The sequence below is a fragment of the Dipodomys merriami genome, unplaced genomic scaffold (genome assembly GCF_024711535.1).
Source record: "Dipodomys merriami isolate MVZ:Mamm:240054 unplaced genomic scaffold, mDipMer1.0.p SCAF_297, whole genome shotgun sequence".
In the NCBI taxonomy this organism is placed as follows: domain Eukaryota; kingdom Metazoa; phylum Chordata; class Mammalia; order Rodentia; family Heteromyidae; genus Dipodomys; species Dipodomys merriami.
In genome coordinates, this window is record NW_027204459.1 from 314,519 (window position 1) to 330,526 (window position 16,008).

At 50.7% G+C, this 16,008-nt stretch overlaps 1 protein-coding gene and 1 long non-coding RNA gene across 9 annotated transcripts in view; one reads left to right on the top strand and one right to left on the bottom strand.

The window, feature by feature from the left end:
* Ctdp1 (CTD phosphatase subunit 1) overlaps positions 1-16,008 on the bottom strand; it is a 58,591-nt gene that overhangs the window by 19,026 nt on the left and 23,557 nt on the right. For 6 of the 8 annotated variants that reach the window (XR_011375903.1, XM_070038802.1, XM_070038807.1 and 3 more), the window contains exons 7-11: positions 15,543-15,709; positions 13,261-14,334; positions 11,394-11,535; positions 10,372-10,581; positions 3,903-4,065 (exon numbers count right to left, since the gene is read on the bottom strand). Coding sequence is in view for 6 of the 8 variants with exons in the window: in XM_070038802.1 (XP_069894903.1) it covers positions 3,903-4,065; positions 10,372-10,581; positions 11,394-11,535; positions 13,261-14,334; positions 15,543-15,709 (1,756 nt within the window). In the remaining 2 variants the exon portion in view is untranslated. The remainder of the gene's footprint in view (positions 1-3,902; positions 4,066-10,371; positions 10,582-11,393; positions 11,536-13,260; positions 14,335-15,542; positions 15,710-16,008) is intronic. The other 2 variants (XR_011375902.1, XM_070038804.1) reach the window with 1 other exon arrangement.
* LOC138839178 (uncharacterized) lies at positions 7,149-7,650 on the top strand. Its single transcript, XR_011375898.1, has 2 exons — positions 7,149-7,384; positions 7,501-7,650. It is a non-coding gene; the product is annotated as an uncharacterized lncRNA (long non-coding RNA).

Sequence of the window (16,008 nt, forward strand, 5' to 3'; positions counted from 1 at the left end):
TGACTTAGGATTCAACACTGCAGTGGTTGCATGTCAAACTCAATGCGACCCAATGGGAAGCTGGCCCCTCACTGCATGTGCTGAGGACCAGAGGAGAAAACCTGAGCCCTGCAGCCACTCTTTATCCTGGATGGTGGTGTGAGGGTGTGTGGGGGACAGGGTGGGGCCAGCAGCCTACCTCAGCTCCGCAGGTTTCCCTGACATGCCCGATCAGGACAGGGGCACACTATCCCCCAGCCCCAACTGTTATCTTATGCTACAGTAATGAGAGTTGTTGCACTGCATGTTAAAAACCACAGATTGAATTCAGGGTCCCCAGTGCCTGTTTCTGTACCCTGGCTGGGTTTTGAGGAGTGCATCTTGCTTCACAGGAAGACCTGCTACTCCCCCCCAGGAAGACAAGGGATTGGCTGCAGCTGTGCCCAGACTGCTCTCCCTCCTCCAGAATCCTGGGGGCAGCTGGGAGTTTCTGGTGTGGCACAAGGCACTGAGCAGGGGGCCCATTAGAACCAAGGCGGCCATTCTTGCCCCGGGGTGGATAAACAGAAGCTCATCTCTGCTTGTGAGAAGTTGTCTGTCAGGCTGGCGAAGTTTGCAGAACTCACAGCTCTGCAGAACACTTACACTGTCCAACCTACTCCAAGGGTTGAGAGGTCAGGGGCAGCGCCTGTGCGACCTCGTTGATCCTGCTTAAAAAGCCAGCCTGAAGGTGGCCTTGCACCTTTCTCCAGGCTGACCTGGTCTGAGGGTTCTTGACTAGGTCATCAGAATGACAACTTCTATGTATAGTTAATGCAGAATTCAAACGCAGTCCAAATAAAAAGCACAAGACTTTCATTAATTATTCACACACTGCAGAAGAGTGAATCATTAATGAAAATCAACTGTTCACATTTCTGCAGTATGTGTTCGCCAGTTAGTTTTCTAGGCAATGTTAAGTATTCTGTGGGTGTGAATGGCTCCTTCAGAACTCTGGGAGGTCCGGAGGTGGCACCTCTTTTCCTGCTCAGATGAGATGATGCCGGCGCCTTCATGAGGAGCTGGGCCTGAGGGTAAGAAAGTTGTCAGGCTGGGAATGAGAGAACAGGGACAAGGACAGGGACCTTGCTCATGAGATCTGGGGAAAATGACAAAAGGAGAGCTCACTTCCAAGACTCCTTATCCCCCAGCCTGAACAAAGATGGCAAAGAAAGGAGGCCAGCAGCACAAGGAAAATAGGGGGCTACAGTGCTGGAACAAAACACATTAGCAAGTACCGCTGGGAAGGAAAGTGGAAGCCATTAGAAGGAAGGTGGCAGGGGTATGCTTACGCACTTTTTCCTACTAATTATGGAGGAACTAGCCCTGAGACGTTCCAAGGGATTCGGAACAGCAGCTGAAAATGCATGTTCCAGGAAATTCCTGGCGAGCTGGATGATAGCCTCCAGTACTACCTCGGTCCTGCATCTGCTCTACTAAGGAGCTGATACTAGACAAAGGTGGAGGGGGATGCTTTTCCACCTATCAGAGAAAATTCACAGCCTACTCGTCTGGCTCAGAGGTAGATAACCTTGTAATTAAGAGATGTCCCTGTGCAGGCTGGAAGTCTGGGCCAGAAACCAAATGCTTAATAGGCTGTACTGGAAAGTCCAGACAGACACTTAACAGAAGAGTTAAAAACCACCCATGATAGAAAGCAGAGTGCCCTTCTTTTTTGAGAAGCACATGGAGTCTGAGGTCTGTGCTTGCTAGGAAGATGCTCTACTACTTGAGAAATGCCTCCATGCTTTTTTGTCTGAGACTGGGACTTGAACTCGGTACCTGAAGCCTTCACTCACTGGCTGGCACTCTGCCCCCTGAGCATGCCTCCAACCCCCTTCTTTCATGGCTTGAGTTAATTTTTCAGGTTGGGTCTCCTACTTTGACTTGGTCTGATCTTAGACCATGATCCTCCTACCTCAGCCTCCTGTGCAGTTGGGATTACAGTCATGTGGCACCCTGCCTGGCCGAGAGAATCTTTCCCAGAGAAACTTAAGGTGATTACAGGCAGGTATGTATGTATACGTGTATGTGCATGTTTCTGGCAAAAAGGAAGACACGGCACTAAATTTCAATCAAGTCCTACATGGAGTAGATTGAACTGTGTTCCACTAAAAGATCTGCTGAAGGACTAAGGCTGATCCTGGTGACAATGGTCTCATTTGGAGAGGTGCTCATTTGCAGAGGTGCTCGGTACCGTGAGGTCCCGCAAGTCAGGGTGGCCTCAGATGGTCACTGTTCTTGTCAGAGGGCCAGAGGCTGGCTCAGAAGAGGTGGCTAGCCCGAACACAGAGGGGCATGCAAACGTGAAAGAGATGTGGATTCTGTGATGGCAGACCCTAACTGGTCCAAGGCCTGTACTCGTGTCTGAGTGCTGTCTACCGGCTCCCTCCGGAACGTAGGTCAGGTGCGCAGTGCCTGCCCTACCATGTCCTGAAACAAGCCCCAGGAAGATGACCTGGGGGAGGAGGGGCCCTGTGTCAGCCCGCAGTGGCACTCCGATGGCAGGAGCACTTCCCTGAGGCTATACCCGGTCTGCATTTGGGCAAGCCGGGCCTGCTGTGGAGACCAGCACCCACAGGAACGAAGGAGACCACAGAGGAAGACGGTACACGAGGCCTCAGCGGCACTCCCCACCCTGGTGGCAGCCTGAGTGCACTGAGGCCAAGGATGGAGCCTTTCTCTTTTTGGTACTCCTTGCTAGTTTTTATCTCTGAAAGTAAAGGAATAGACTTCCCCATGCTTCAAAGTTGCTGTGTGACTTAGGCTTGGCATTTCCATAAAAACCCGAGTCCCCTTTGCTAGGGGTGGGTCAGAACCAATGCTGTGCTTGCTATGTGACCAAGGGGACTGCTGCTCTGCGGGCCCTCAGCGGCCAATCACACCAAACGAGCTGGCAGTGCATCTGGACAGAGGTGCCAGGCGGAGGGGACCAGTGCACCCCGTGGAGAGTGAGCATTATTTCAGATACAGCTGCCTGTGCTTGAAGGCAGAGAGGACGGGAAAGCTAAGGGTTTGAAGTCAGGGCTAGACAGGTATTGCAACACTTGAGCCACACCTCCATCCCTATTTTGCTTTAGTTCTTTTTTTCATCAGGTCTTTTGTTTCTGCTGATAGCTGGCCTTGGACCATGGTCCTTTCACCTACAGCTTCTGCATAGATGTGACTACAGACATGTACTGCATGCCAGCTTATTTGTTGGAATGGGGTCCTGTTAACTTTTACCCAGGTTTATGCTGTACTATGATCTTTCCTCTCTGCATCTGAAGTAGCTGGAATTACAAGTATGTACTCTAGTACCTTTCTAAGGAAAACATTTTAGAGAAAACACTTTCATGAAACAAAGGAAGCTAATGTTTAAGAGGGCTGAAAAGTGGCAAACAGGAAATTCAGCATGCCTGGAAAAAAAGGTTTCATCATCACAAGACAATCTCTCATCTGAGATGTGAGAAACTATGAGTAAGTGATGCAATTCTATCCTGAATACGCTGTTTGAAACTCTATTCTACAGCTGAATATAAATGAAAACTGTCATTTTCCCCGTGGGTACCACCTCTGTTCCACCAATGAAACAGCATTTCTACACTGGTACCAGATAATGCCGGCAGCAGCTCCACTGGGACCAGAAGGTGGTTTTGTGAGGACTCAGCCGTAGCCTCAAGCCATGGCTACCAAACACAGGATGATCATTTCACTAATGCTATGGTTCCTTTTAACAGAAAACCACCCAGGAAGTCATAGGTATGGGCGCATGACCTACCTATCTACATGGGCAAGAATCCCAGCTCCAACTGCACATACTGGCTAGTGCACCAGCCGTCAGCCCTTCTGCAGACGTGCTCCCCCACCACAGCCTGGTCCTGTGCAGTGCTTTGCTTGCTCACCTCTTTATCCATACTCTCTAAGTCCTCCTTACAAAGAGTGTACAGTGGCATCGTCTCTGACATACTGGGCTGTCGCTCTCTTCTAGCAGGGCCAGGCTGCTCCCCATCTCCAGCACTGGGCAACTCTTCACCAAACATCTGCTGCTGAAGTGGCTGAACAGCTCTGAAAGGAATGTCACAGTTCGACGTGAGGAAAGCAGTCTGATTGCACCTTTGTAGACTGCATCAGAGTTCTGATTCGAGCACTTGGCAAAACACACAGAGAGTATATGTACAGAAAGAAGAATGTTCTACTGACTGCACAATCATTACCTGCTTGTTTAGCATCCATAGGCTTCCCCTCCCCAACCCCTGGCTAGGTCCTCTATCCTGTGAAGGATGGCATTAACCTCCTTTCAACAAAACACACTGTCCGTGGGGTATCTATCTGCCTTGACCCGAGTGCATACCGAGGATTCATTTCCTAGACAATCTGGAAGTATCATTAAGACTGGAGAGCCATAGCATGAAAGAAAGCAAAACAAAGGTGACACTTTTATCTAGGGCACAAGTAGAACCCGAACATGAAATGGTGCATTGAGTGGATGCTAATGGAATGGAGTCCATCTGCTCAAAAGAAGAGGAAAGACATGCTGCATCATGTGTGCACAGCTTCATGAAATCACCAGTTAGCAAGAACCAAACAGACTCAAGCTGCCCCTGAGATTATCAACAAGCTTATGCTGCACAAACTTTCCTATCATAAAATCTCAGTTAAGAGCCAAGGGTTGGTGGCTCATGCCTGCAATCCTAGCCACACAGGAGGCTGAGACCTGGAGAGCTGAAGTCTGAAGTCAGCACAGGCAGAAAATTCTGAGTCTCACTTTCCAATTAAGCAGCAAAATAGAGACTGGAGGCATGGTGGCTAAAGTGGTAGTGCAATAGCAGTGAGCAAGAGTACTCAAAATAAATCTCAGTTCTGTTTGCAATTGTTTTCTTCTCTTCATATACATTTCACTGAGATAGGTCAAATCTCATTGACTACATTGTAGTCATTACTTGTAAGTGCCAGCAATTAAGGTACATGTTGTGAAACTGGCACGTGTCTTCCACCAGACAACTGTCCGAGCAGCTGGCTCCTTCCCGGTGGGTGAGGGTGAGAGATGAGGCGGCACAGAGGAGGGCTGGACTGCCTGCTGGGCCTCAGACTGAATCATGACAGCCACAGCAGGGAGGCAGAAAGAACTCTTCACCGTGAGAAGCATGGGGTATTGAGCCAGAGCTAGAATTAAGAGGGGGACCTACATTAGGAGTCACCAAACTATCATCTATTAAGGACAAGTGGAATACTTTCTACCCAGAAATCCAATTGTTTTTATTTTTTGGGTCTGGTCGTGGGGCCCGAACTCTGGGCCTGGGCGTCCCTCAGCTCTTCAGCTCAAGGCTAGCGCTCTACCACTTGAGCCACAGCGCCACTTCCGACTTTTCTGCTTATGTGGTGCTGAGGAATTGAACCCAGGGCCTCATGCATGCAAGGCAAGCACTCTACCACTGAGCCACCTTCCCAGCCCAGAAATCCAATTTCTTGAAAGTTACACTCCATATTCCCATCCTTATCAAAACTGAGTTCAGGACACACGTGGCAGAGCAGCGCCACCTACTAGGTACCATCACTCTCAAAAAAGCCTAGCCAACACAAGCCTTGAGTTCAAACCCACTTGCTGCCAAAAAGCTTGGGAAGAGGAGGCTAATGAGTATTTAAATAATGAATATTTAAGGATTTTCACACAATAACTGCTCCATTCCAACCAAACACTTATAAAGACCCAATGTTAGCCTCTTACATGGTGTTCAGGGAAAGCTGGGGCAGGGTGGGGGCAGGGGAGACGGGGAGTCTGACCACGTGGGCCTTTCCCCAAGGCAAGACGCCGCCCCCTGCCCCCCCCCCCCCCCCCCCCCGATGATATCCAGTGGAGAGTCAGGAGTTAGCCGTGTGAACCCTCACAGCTGCCTCCAGCGATAAGGACACCCTGCTCCCTTCCCCCACTCCGGTGTCAGCACCAGCTGTGTGGGGAGCTGGCAGCAAAATGCTGCCGTAGAATAGAAAGAAGACCCAGGTACCCCAACATGTTTGGAAAGTGACCAGTTTTGATCAGAATCACAAGACATAAAGAATGGGAAGGATAGCCAGCAAAGTTCAAGCCTTAGCAAAGAAACAAGACTAAAGATCCAAATGGAATCTTAAAGCTGAAAATAGATGGAAACAAAACAAAACAGCACAGAGGCTGGGCTCAACAACAAAATGGAGGAGACAAGAAGGAAAAAATGGCCGGGCGCTGGTGGCTCACGCCTGTAATCCTAGCTACTCAGGAGGCTGAGATCTGAGGATCGCGGTTCAAAGCCAGCCCGGGCAGGAGAGACCGTGAGACTCCTATCTCCAATAAACCACCAGAAAACCGCAAGTGGCGCTGTAGCTCAAGTGGTAGAGCGCTCGCCTTGAGCTGAAGAGCTGAGGGACAGCGCCCAGGCCCAGAGTTCAAGCCCCACGACCGACAAAAAAAAAAAAAAAAAAGAAGGAAAAAATGTCTATGAACTTACAGACCTAACTAACAGCAGTCACCCTCTCTGAACATAAAAAGCAGACTAAAGCAGAAAAACAAACACAGCATTAGAGATATATGAAGTAACAAAAAATTCAGTCATGCCAAAGGCAGGGAGAACCCAACAGCAATGGTAGGGATAGTAAGGAAAGATGTAAACCTGATCCAAGAAGCTGAAGGCACCATAAACAGGACAGACTCCCCAAACCTACAGGACACATTACGACCAAACCGAGTAGACAAAGAAGAGCCGGGAAGCAGTTAAGAGGAAAGTTACTGTTTTACCTCTGCAAGGGGGAAGGAGGTCCCTGGCAGGGCTGTCCGTGAAACACACAGAGAAAGGAAGACTGGACATTTCTCAATTGCTAACATCAAAGAACCATCAACCTGGACCCTCACATGGGCAAAACACATGACAAATGAAGGGGCCTCAGCTAAAGGGAGATGAAGGGAACTGGACATCAGCAGCCCTCCCCAAGAAGATCAACAGAGTGTGAGGCGTGTAGACTAGGAAGAGACCCCAGAAGACTTACAGCTTCTCAGCTTAGTTGAGAATGCGCATGGCGGGCAGTAGTTACCGCCTGGAACACAAGCAGCTGTCATAATAGGTCTATGCAGGGTTCCAGGCACAGAACACAGAATGGAGTGGAGGGCCAGTGTCGACCGCAGCGGCACGGGCCTGGGGTGGGGCGGTGCTCAAGCTGCCGAAGGAGGGCAGGATGGGGGCCGCACCCTCACCAGGGACACCTGGCTTCGCGGAGGTTGCTCTGTACCAAGAGTGCCGAGTGGCTAGCGGAGTAGCTACTGTGGCCGGCCGCTGCGGGCGCCTCTCAACCCGAATCCCAGAGGGCAATCGACTGACTCCCATTGATTCAGGCCGCTTACACCTTCCCATGCACTCAAGTAGGAGAGCAACGGCATGGCTCAGTATGGACAAAATGTTATCTGGAAGCCTGCAGGATAGTCTCTGGGACGAGATGTTAGTTACTGTTTTGTTTTTTTTTCCTTTTGGCCCACAGCTGGAACGCTAACTCAACACTTGATGCTTTCTGTCACTGGCCAGTGTTCTACCAACTGAGCCTCCCGGCCTCCAACTCCTGGGATGAGATGTGAGAACACACACAGTGCTACTTTCCATTACAAAATAAATGCAGTCCTACAGCAGGGTATTACTGTCCTCTTGTGTACCTAAGTAACTACGGAAACGAGCACCTTGTGACTGAGCGTCTGCCTGCCGGGATGAGCTGTAGCTGGTGTGTCCACCCTGGGACAGCACAGCATGGTTGAGTCCATGCCGCGGCTGTGCATTTCAGAACCCCCTGCTTCCGTTATTACCCACTCAAGGAGACCGTGCCCCCTTCACTCAGCCTGTCACACGCAAACTGCTTTCAGCCCTGCTTCTCATTTTGTATCTTGGCAGGCTAAAAAATTGAAAAAAAAATGTGCACCTAACATTTGGCCAGTCAATGGCTTATGACGATGCTTTTGTGAGCTGGTTTCTGCAGCACAGAGAGCAGACTCTGCACAGGTCTGCTTTTGTGCACACAACACACCGACTTCGACTCCTACTGTAAAACTACAGCTTAGGACCAAGTTCTTTCTGGCCTTACCTTCTACTCATCAGGTTATGAGATACTGTAGAACACAGTCGACAACACAAACCTGAACCACCTGACCCCTGAGAGGCACAAGTCTGGTGGCCTCAGCTCCTGACATGAGGACTACCATCAGGAAACCTCCAGAGTAAGAGAAGGCTTCAAGGTGGGGCTGGCCAAGAGATGAAGGCCGAGAGCCTCCAGCCCCAACCTGACCTCCAGGAAGCGAGGTTGGCTGGGATGCAGCTGCCACGCCCACATAACAGGACCTCTACTAAACCCACGGGGTCCCTAGTGTTCTGGAAGAGGGTACCTCAACTCCACAGGGACCGAGACCCCAGGACTGAGCTCCTTTCTTGAGTCCTGTTTGTGAGCTATTTTACTCACCCTCTGCCTCAATGGCCATGTTGATTAGCATTACTGTGGTATCCAGCCCCTCCAGCTGCTCCTGATGCTGCTCGCTCCCCAGTACCCGGAAGCACTCACAACTTAAGACCCCAACTGAGCAGTCACCTGCTCTCTGGGTTTAAACAGTCAAGCCCAAGATGCGGTGGTAGCGTCAATCCCCCTGGGTCTCTACGGCTACTTAACATAGCCTGGCTGGCTCCACAGAGCTTCTTGAGTGTTCCCTTAATTTTTATGGTTATTTTCAGCAAGAAAGTAACAGCTAGTCCACCACACCAAAAGCCTCACAGGCCCTTCCTGGCCCCAAACCCTAGGTTGTTAGCACTATCTTTTCCAGGACATGATTCTCAAACTAGGACCAGATCAAAGGGCGGTCACTCTTAGTAAAAGAAACGTTACCTGGAAAGCCTAAAGGTACAGGCTCCTAGCGCCAGGCCTCCTGCTGGCTCCCAGGACCACACCTGCCTGTCTGCTGTCTCAGCGCCTCTGCATCCCACGAAAGGAGGAACACAGCATGTGTTTTTCTTGGCCAATGCCATGCCTGTTTTTGAGCTAAAACCACATGGCTTTATATGTGTGTGCTCACTAGTGCGCGCGTGTGTGCCATCCTGTGGCCTGAACTCAGGGCCTGGGTGCTGTCCCTGAGCTGCTTTCTGCTCAAGGTTAGTGCTCCAGTACTTGAGTTACAGCTCCCTGTCTGGCTTTTTTGATGATGATTAATTGGAGACAAAGAGTTTCATAGATCTTCCTTCCTGCGTTGGCATCAAACTATAATCCTCAGATCTTAGCCTCCTGAGTGGCTGGAATTACAGGTATGAGCCACCAGCACCTGGCTACAGACTATGGCAAAAGTTTAAAATCTTCTGTTAAGCTATGTGTAGGTGGCTTAAACCTATACTCCTGGGGCTGGGAAGGTGGCTCAGTGGTAGAGCGCTTGCCTTGCATGCTCAAGGCCCTGGGTTCGATTCCTCAGCACCACATAAGCAAAAAAAAAAAAGCCGGAAGTGGCGCTGTGGCTCAAGTGGTAGAGCACTAGCCTTGAGCTGAAGACCTGAGGGACAGCGCCCAGGCCCAGAGTTCAGGCCCCACGACCGGACCCAAAAGAAAAAAAAAAAAAAAAAGAAACCTATACTCCTATGTACTTGAGTAGATCGAGGGAACTGCTCTAGGCTGGCCCAGGCACCCAAGTCCACGAGACTCCCCATGGAGGGACGCTCCACCTGGTGCCCTGACTCTCTTATCCCAGCAACTATGGGAAAGTTAAAGTCAGAGGATCGCTACGCAGGCAGGAAGACCCTATCCTAAAAGTGAAACACGGGTGGAAATGTGACCCAGTGGTAGAACACTAGGAAGAGAGAAGGGTTAAAAAAAAAAAAAAAAGTGTAAGAAGTACACAAAAAGCAATTCACTAAAATGGAAACGGAGTGGCTAGCTGACAGCCACACCGAGGCTGAACTTCATGAGTCTCCTGCCGCCTTCTGTGTCTACTGAACCCACGGGAAAGGGGCAGACAGCTCAGGATACGCCTGTGAAGGCCAGCTCTGGCAGCCTGGAGAGCCTTACAGCCCCTGCTGGACAGCTCAGATGGCCTCCCGCTGACCCAGACATCAAGGAGCCTCCTTAGGAGGAGTGGGGCTGTGCAGGAAACTAAGGAGGCTAAATCAAGGGTTGCTCTGCTTTTACTTTTGGAAGCCAAGGTGAGACACGAGAATAACGCAGACTCCAGAGTATCAGGTAGCCAACACACAGCGAGGGCTAAACACTCCTAAACATCACTCATCTACACTGTAGGCCAACACAGCCACTTTAATAGGACCACACAACCAAAGCTTAACCCTTCAGACACCTGTCTCATCAGCAAGGAGAGCTCTAATGTGCTACGTAACATACCTGAAGGAGGAGGGGTCCCCATGGACGGACAGACCACTGGGAGGCATGGGCGCACGGCCCTGGGCGCCTGTCCTGATCAGCTTGCCCGTGTGGGAGTCATAGATCCGAACCTCAGGGCCAGGCTGGACCTTGGGGTGGACAGGTGTCGGGTGGAACAAGGCCGCTGGAAGCATGTTCTGCCTGTCAGGGAAGGTAGCAGGGCTTTTCTCCCTGTCAGATAAGGAGAGGAGAGGAAGAGAGGGTGGTAAGTGGCAAAACAGAGACACAGGGCCACAGGGACATGGGATGGGATGAAAGATGGATGGGCACGACAACAGAGAGGTGTGGCTAACAAAACGAGACATCTTCACAAGGACAACGAGTGACCGCTGCTCAGAGCGAGTCAAAAGCACCCTCAGGAGGAAGACATGCTGCAATCTTAGTTCCAGAACATAACAATGTGCAAGGGTAGCACATATACACACCACAGAGATATGAGAGTTCCTCCACTACTAGTGCAGTCTACTGTGTAGACTGGGACCGGTCTCCCTGGGTCTGGGGCTCTCCTGCCCCAGTGTCCTCAGCTGCTGACACCACACGCTGAACCCCTAGACACAACACCCAGACTTTTGACAACAACCAGAGCTGAGCTCCTGTGTGTGCTACACACAAATCTTCCCATAAATATGCAAAAGATTAACTACCAAAAGTAGAATCACAGGGCATTTAAAGAAAAAGCAGCTCTCTGGGTATGAACAGTTACTTATACACAGGTTTTCTAGGTGCTCATCTTTGATCCCGCAGGAGTTCCAGGGTCTCTTCGCTGTGGGAAGGGAAGAAGGCTGGATGGCCAATGATGAGGCTCCTCCCACTGAACTTGAGCTTTTTCCTATATGGGAGCCAGGGCCGTGATGGAGCTGACAGCCCCACCTAAGCTCCAGGAGTACCCATCTTCACACAAGATGCTAGGGAACCATCTGGGGAGGGGACGCCCTGACATGGGCCTGAACCCCTCGGCATGTCTGTGGACAGAAGGTGCCTACCTGTGTGGCCGGGTGTCGTCATCCGTGAGTGGGAAGAGCTGCTCCTCCACTTTGTCCCAGCGCTCCAGGCAGCTCCACAGCCAGTCAGGGCTGACCACGTGCAAGTGCTGGCACTCCTGTGCCTGGCGCACCTTCTCCGTGCCTGTGGAGACCACAAGTCAGGCTGACCTGCAGCACCAGGGCACAAGTGTCCAGGACACAGACACACTGGCACAAATGCCCTAGTAAAGGGCTGGCACTGCCCCACAGGACAAAGCCGGTGAGGCCAAACTCACAGACCTCTGCACCATTCTCACTCTCCATCATTGGGGATGGAGGCTCACCAGCAAGATTTCGGCCCTAAACGTGCCGGTACCTCCAGTTACCCTTCTAGATACTCCAGAACCCTCTCCTGTCTGGAATCTGAGACCCACCTCTGTCACTGGGTCCTGTCAGTGTTCCCTAAACTGACTTGTATTTGGGCTTTTCCAGTCCCACTGACACTGCCCATCTTGAGCCGCTATCTCCCACAGGACTTGGGGCTTCCTGGTCCTGCGTCTGCACTTGAGCAGCACTGTCTTCAGCCTTGAGAGATCCAGCCTCTGACGGGCACAGCTCCACTTTCAGCTTTTTGAGCATACTCGAGGGCGCATGCCCACCCCTGTCAGGCGACTACTCAGTGGACTCCAGCTGACGCTTGCCCTGTGCTAGTCTTGGAGTGAAACCATAGACATTGCATAGGGAACTCATGCTCTGAGGTGGCCAGGCTCATCCCCGTCAATGAGGTCCTCAGGAGTCACTCCCTCCAAACGCAAAGCCTCAGCAGCAAGATAAGGACAATTTATCCTTCCCACCGCATGATGATATAAGCATAAAAGTACACAAGTAGTGAGTGCAGCTCTTGCCCATTACAGTTTCTGAAGCAGGCAAGGGAGAGATTTAGATCTAGCACTGGGCGGTCCCTGGACAACATGCTTATACCTGACAAGTAACCCCAGAAGGGGCCTCACCTGCTCATGGCCCAGAGAGTAGCCTCTCACTCTAGCACACATACTCCAGTGGGAGCCTTCCATGGCTGTCTGTTAAATGCTCCACTGAGCATGTGAGAGGGTCTGGAACCAAGCTTCTTGGGGCTCAGCTAACAACAGAAATCTAAGTCAGGGTGAATCCATGATTCACTGAATGTGGTCACAGGATAAAATGCAACAGGACAGCAGCACCTAGACTAGTCTGAGTGATCTTTATTTGGGAAAAGTCAAACTGCTTCTGAGGCACACTAAAAAATTAGGTATTAGCTTTTCAGCATTCTTCCAAGATTTGTCCACTACCTGCCCAGAATAGGAGAGTTCTGGCTGAATTATCAGAAACGACAGAGGTGCTACCCAAGGAGGCTGCTACTCTGTGGAGATGACAGATATGTCCACCTACAATAATCTGTTATTCTGTTTGTTCCAGTTGACATCTTGTACTTGGTTTTCTAACTCAAAGGGTTAGGCTTTCACTTGAGGTCCTGACTCTTCTGGCCTCCTGATCTTCCCACAGGAACCCTGCCACCGAGTCTCCATCCCCAGCAAGTCTGGCCTCTACTCTTGAGATGGCTGGCTTTATAAGCCAGCACACAAAGGTGACTGTTCAAGAAACCCCAGACATCCAATGGAAGCAGAATATGCACACATACAGTGTGCATAGGCAAAGATTCCGCTAAAAGACACTTACAAACCTGTTCTTAGAAAGGTCCAGAAAAACATTTCTGAAAATCCATCATGAAATTGAAGAGCAATGCTGACTAACCTCAGAGCGGGATGAGGATCCAGCCCAGCAGGCCCGTGTCCACCCTGGGCACACTGCTGGGTCCCCCCCTTGAGGGCACTTGGAGGGGTGCACTCACCGGCCCGCGCTGCGATGAGGTGGGTGGCCCTGTCAGGGGCGTCGGGGCTCAGTACCAGCTGGGTGAGGACCCTGGCTCCCAGAGATGTGGCGTGGTAGTGCTCCCGGGTCTTTTCAATTGGGAAGTTTGTTGGGTGCATGCCACTGAATATTACAGCCACGTCGGCCAGCACCTTGCTCCTGAGCTCTGGCACAATCTTGCGTATATCTGGAGCCTCCTCCAGCTCCCTGCGGAGGTACCTGTCATACTTTGTGTAGTAGTCAGTATGGACTCGCACCAGGATCTCCTCCAAGTGGACCAAGTGGTCGTCCTCATCTGTGTCCTCCTCCTCCTCCTCTCCCATGCTCTGGTCCAGGGACTCACCTGCAGTGACCCCTGACTGCTCACTGTTCTGAGACTCAGTCTCGGCCTCCTTCCGGTCCACACAGCCATTTCCGAGGCCACAGAGGCCGTCCCGCTCGGCCTCCTCCTGCATGTCCAGGTCTGGCCCCTTGTCATGCAGGTGGGTGCTGGGTCCAGTCTCTGCCAGGGACCCTGTGCCTGGAGGTCTCGCCCCACTTTCTTCAGGGGAAACTCCTTGCTGTGGTACTCTCACTCCATCTTGGGTGACTGAGGACTTTTTTTGGCTCCTCTTCTCACTTTCCCCATCAGAGGAAGAAGATTTCTGACCTTCTGAATCACTGCTATCACTGTCACTAGACAAGTCAAAATCCAAGTCTGGGCCAGATGCGCCCTGAGCAGGCTGTACTCCTGGTGAGGTCCGATCTGTCTGTTCAGCAGACATCGGGAGCTCTGGAGCATCTGCCAGTTCCTGGCGACCTGGGCTGCTGGCAGAGGGGGCCGGGGTGAGGGGACAGGGATCCCTCTCACCTGCTTTACTGGGAGAAGTCCCTGGCACAGACTCGCCACCACTGAGTTCCCGTAGGGGCTTCCCAAGGCCATTGCTCTGCTCTGCCCCAGGAGCGGGTAAGGGCTTCCCAAGGCCATTGCTCTGCTCTGCCCCAGGAGTGGGTCTGCCTTCCTCAGGGCCTTTCACAGGTGCTTCTTCCAGGGCGTCAGCACTTTTAGAACTTACTAAATATACACAAGAGGAAAAGCCACTGTTACTGGACGTTGAGGACCTTTCAAAACCAAAGCAGCGCTCCCCGACCTTCAGGCCTCAGCAAGCTGCCACCAGAGCCACAGGGTTTGTGGCCACGTGTGGGAGAGACGCTGGCAGGGCTTCCAGGCCTGACAACACAAGGCCCCTCCACTGTGTTCTCACCATGCACCCGCCACAAGAAGGCTCCTCAGGGCTGCACCCTCCTCACCTCCACAGTGGTAATTATATGGCTCAAATGGCTTTTAAAAAAAAAAATAACTAATGATCAAGTTGGGCATCAGTAGCTAACATCTATAATCCTCAGCCACCCAGGAAGTTGAGATCCAGGTGTTCAAATTCAAAGCCAGCCCAGGCAGAAAAGTCTGAGACTCCATCTTCAATTAACAAGCAGGAAGCTGGGCAGAAGGCATGGGTTCAGTGGTAGAGTGCCAGCTGAACAAAAAGGCTAAGTAAACATAAGGTCCCAAGTTCAAACCCAGTACTGCCAAAACACAAAATGAAAAACTAAGTATCATCAGAAACAGTTGAAACCAAAGCCTTTAAATTTACTGAAGACAGACTTTGGCTCATGCTTGTATGGTATAGACACAGTTCTTTGCAGGATGTACCCATAGAGTCCTCATGTTCTAGGGCTAGTTCTTTTTTTTTTTTCTTTCTGGTCAGTCGTGGTGCCTGAACTCTGGCCCTGGGCACTGTCCCTCAGCTCTTCAGCTCAAGGCTAGCGCCCTACCACCTGAGCCACAGCGCCACTTCTGGCTTTTTTCTGCTTATGTGGTGCTGAGGAATGGAACCAAGGGCCTCATGCATGCAAGGCAAGCGCTCTACCACTGAGCCACCTTCCTAGCCCCTAGGGCTGGTTCTCATAGGGGAGTCACCAAATCCCATACCTCACTCTCAGGCGAATGTCCTAGTTTCCCGGGATGCATTTTTTAAGATAAATGGATGAAATGCATACTCAACCTGTATTCTTAAAAAGCAAAATGTTTAAGTGTGATTTTTAAACATCCTGTTTTTTAATATCACATGAGCCCAACAACCTCTAAAACTGGAACACAAAAGCCAACAAACACAAAGTGAATCTTCAATTTATGGCAGCCAACACTGAGATGAGTAATGAAGAGCCAGCTGTTGGAGTAGAAAGCTCATTGCTTCTCTCTGCAGCACTGCACAGACGGCTCACCTTTCTTTCTTGCCTGAGGCTCCCGGGACCCAGGAGGTGCGTTCACATCACCTGTACCTGGGAAGTACACATACTTCTTCACAGTGATCAGGTTGGGGGCAAACTTCCAGACATCTTCTCGGTCATCAATAATGCAAACCATTGAGTCTCCACAAGGAAAGAGATTTCTACAAGTAAAAACGTAATTTACACAAAAGGCTACATGACAGGTGTCAATAATATCTTTTTATCCTGACAAGCAGAAGAGTTTGCAACCCTCATCTGTACATATAAGAGAGCAAATTTACCAGAAAGATGCCATTGGACGGCTTTTACTTAGCTCATATCAAAGCTCCTTGTCTCTAGAGAAACATTAGCATAGTAATATTTTTCTCCATTGTTTGTGGTTCTAAAAAAAAAAAAAAAGCAAGCAGCTAGGGATGTAGCTCCGTGAAAGACAGCTTGACTAGTAAGCACCAAAGTTCTG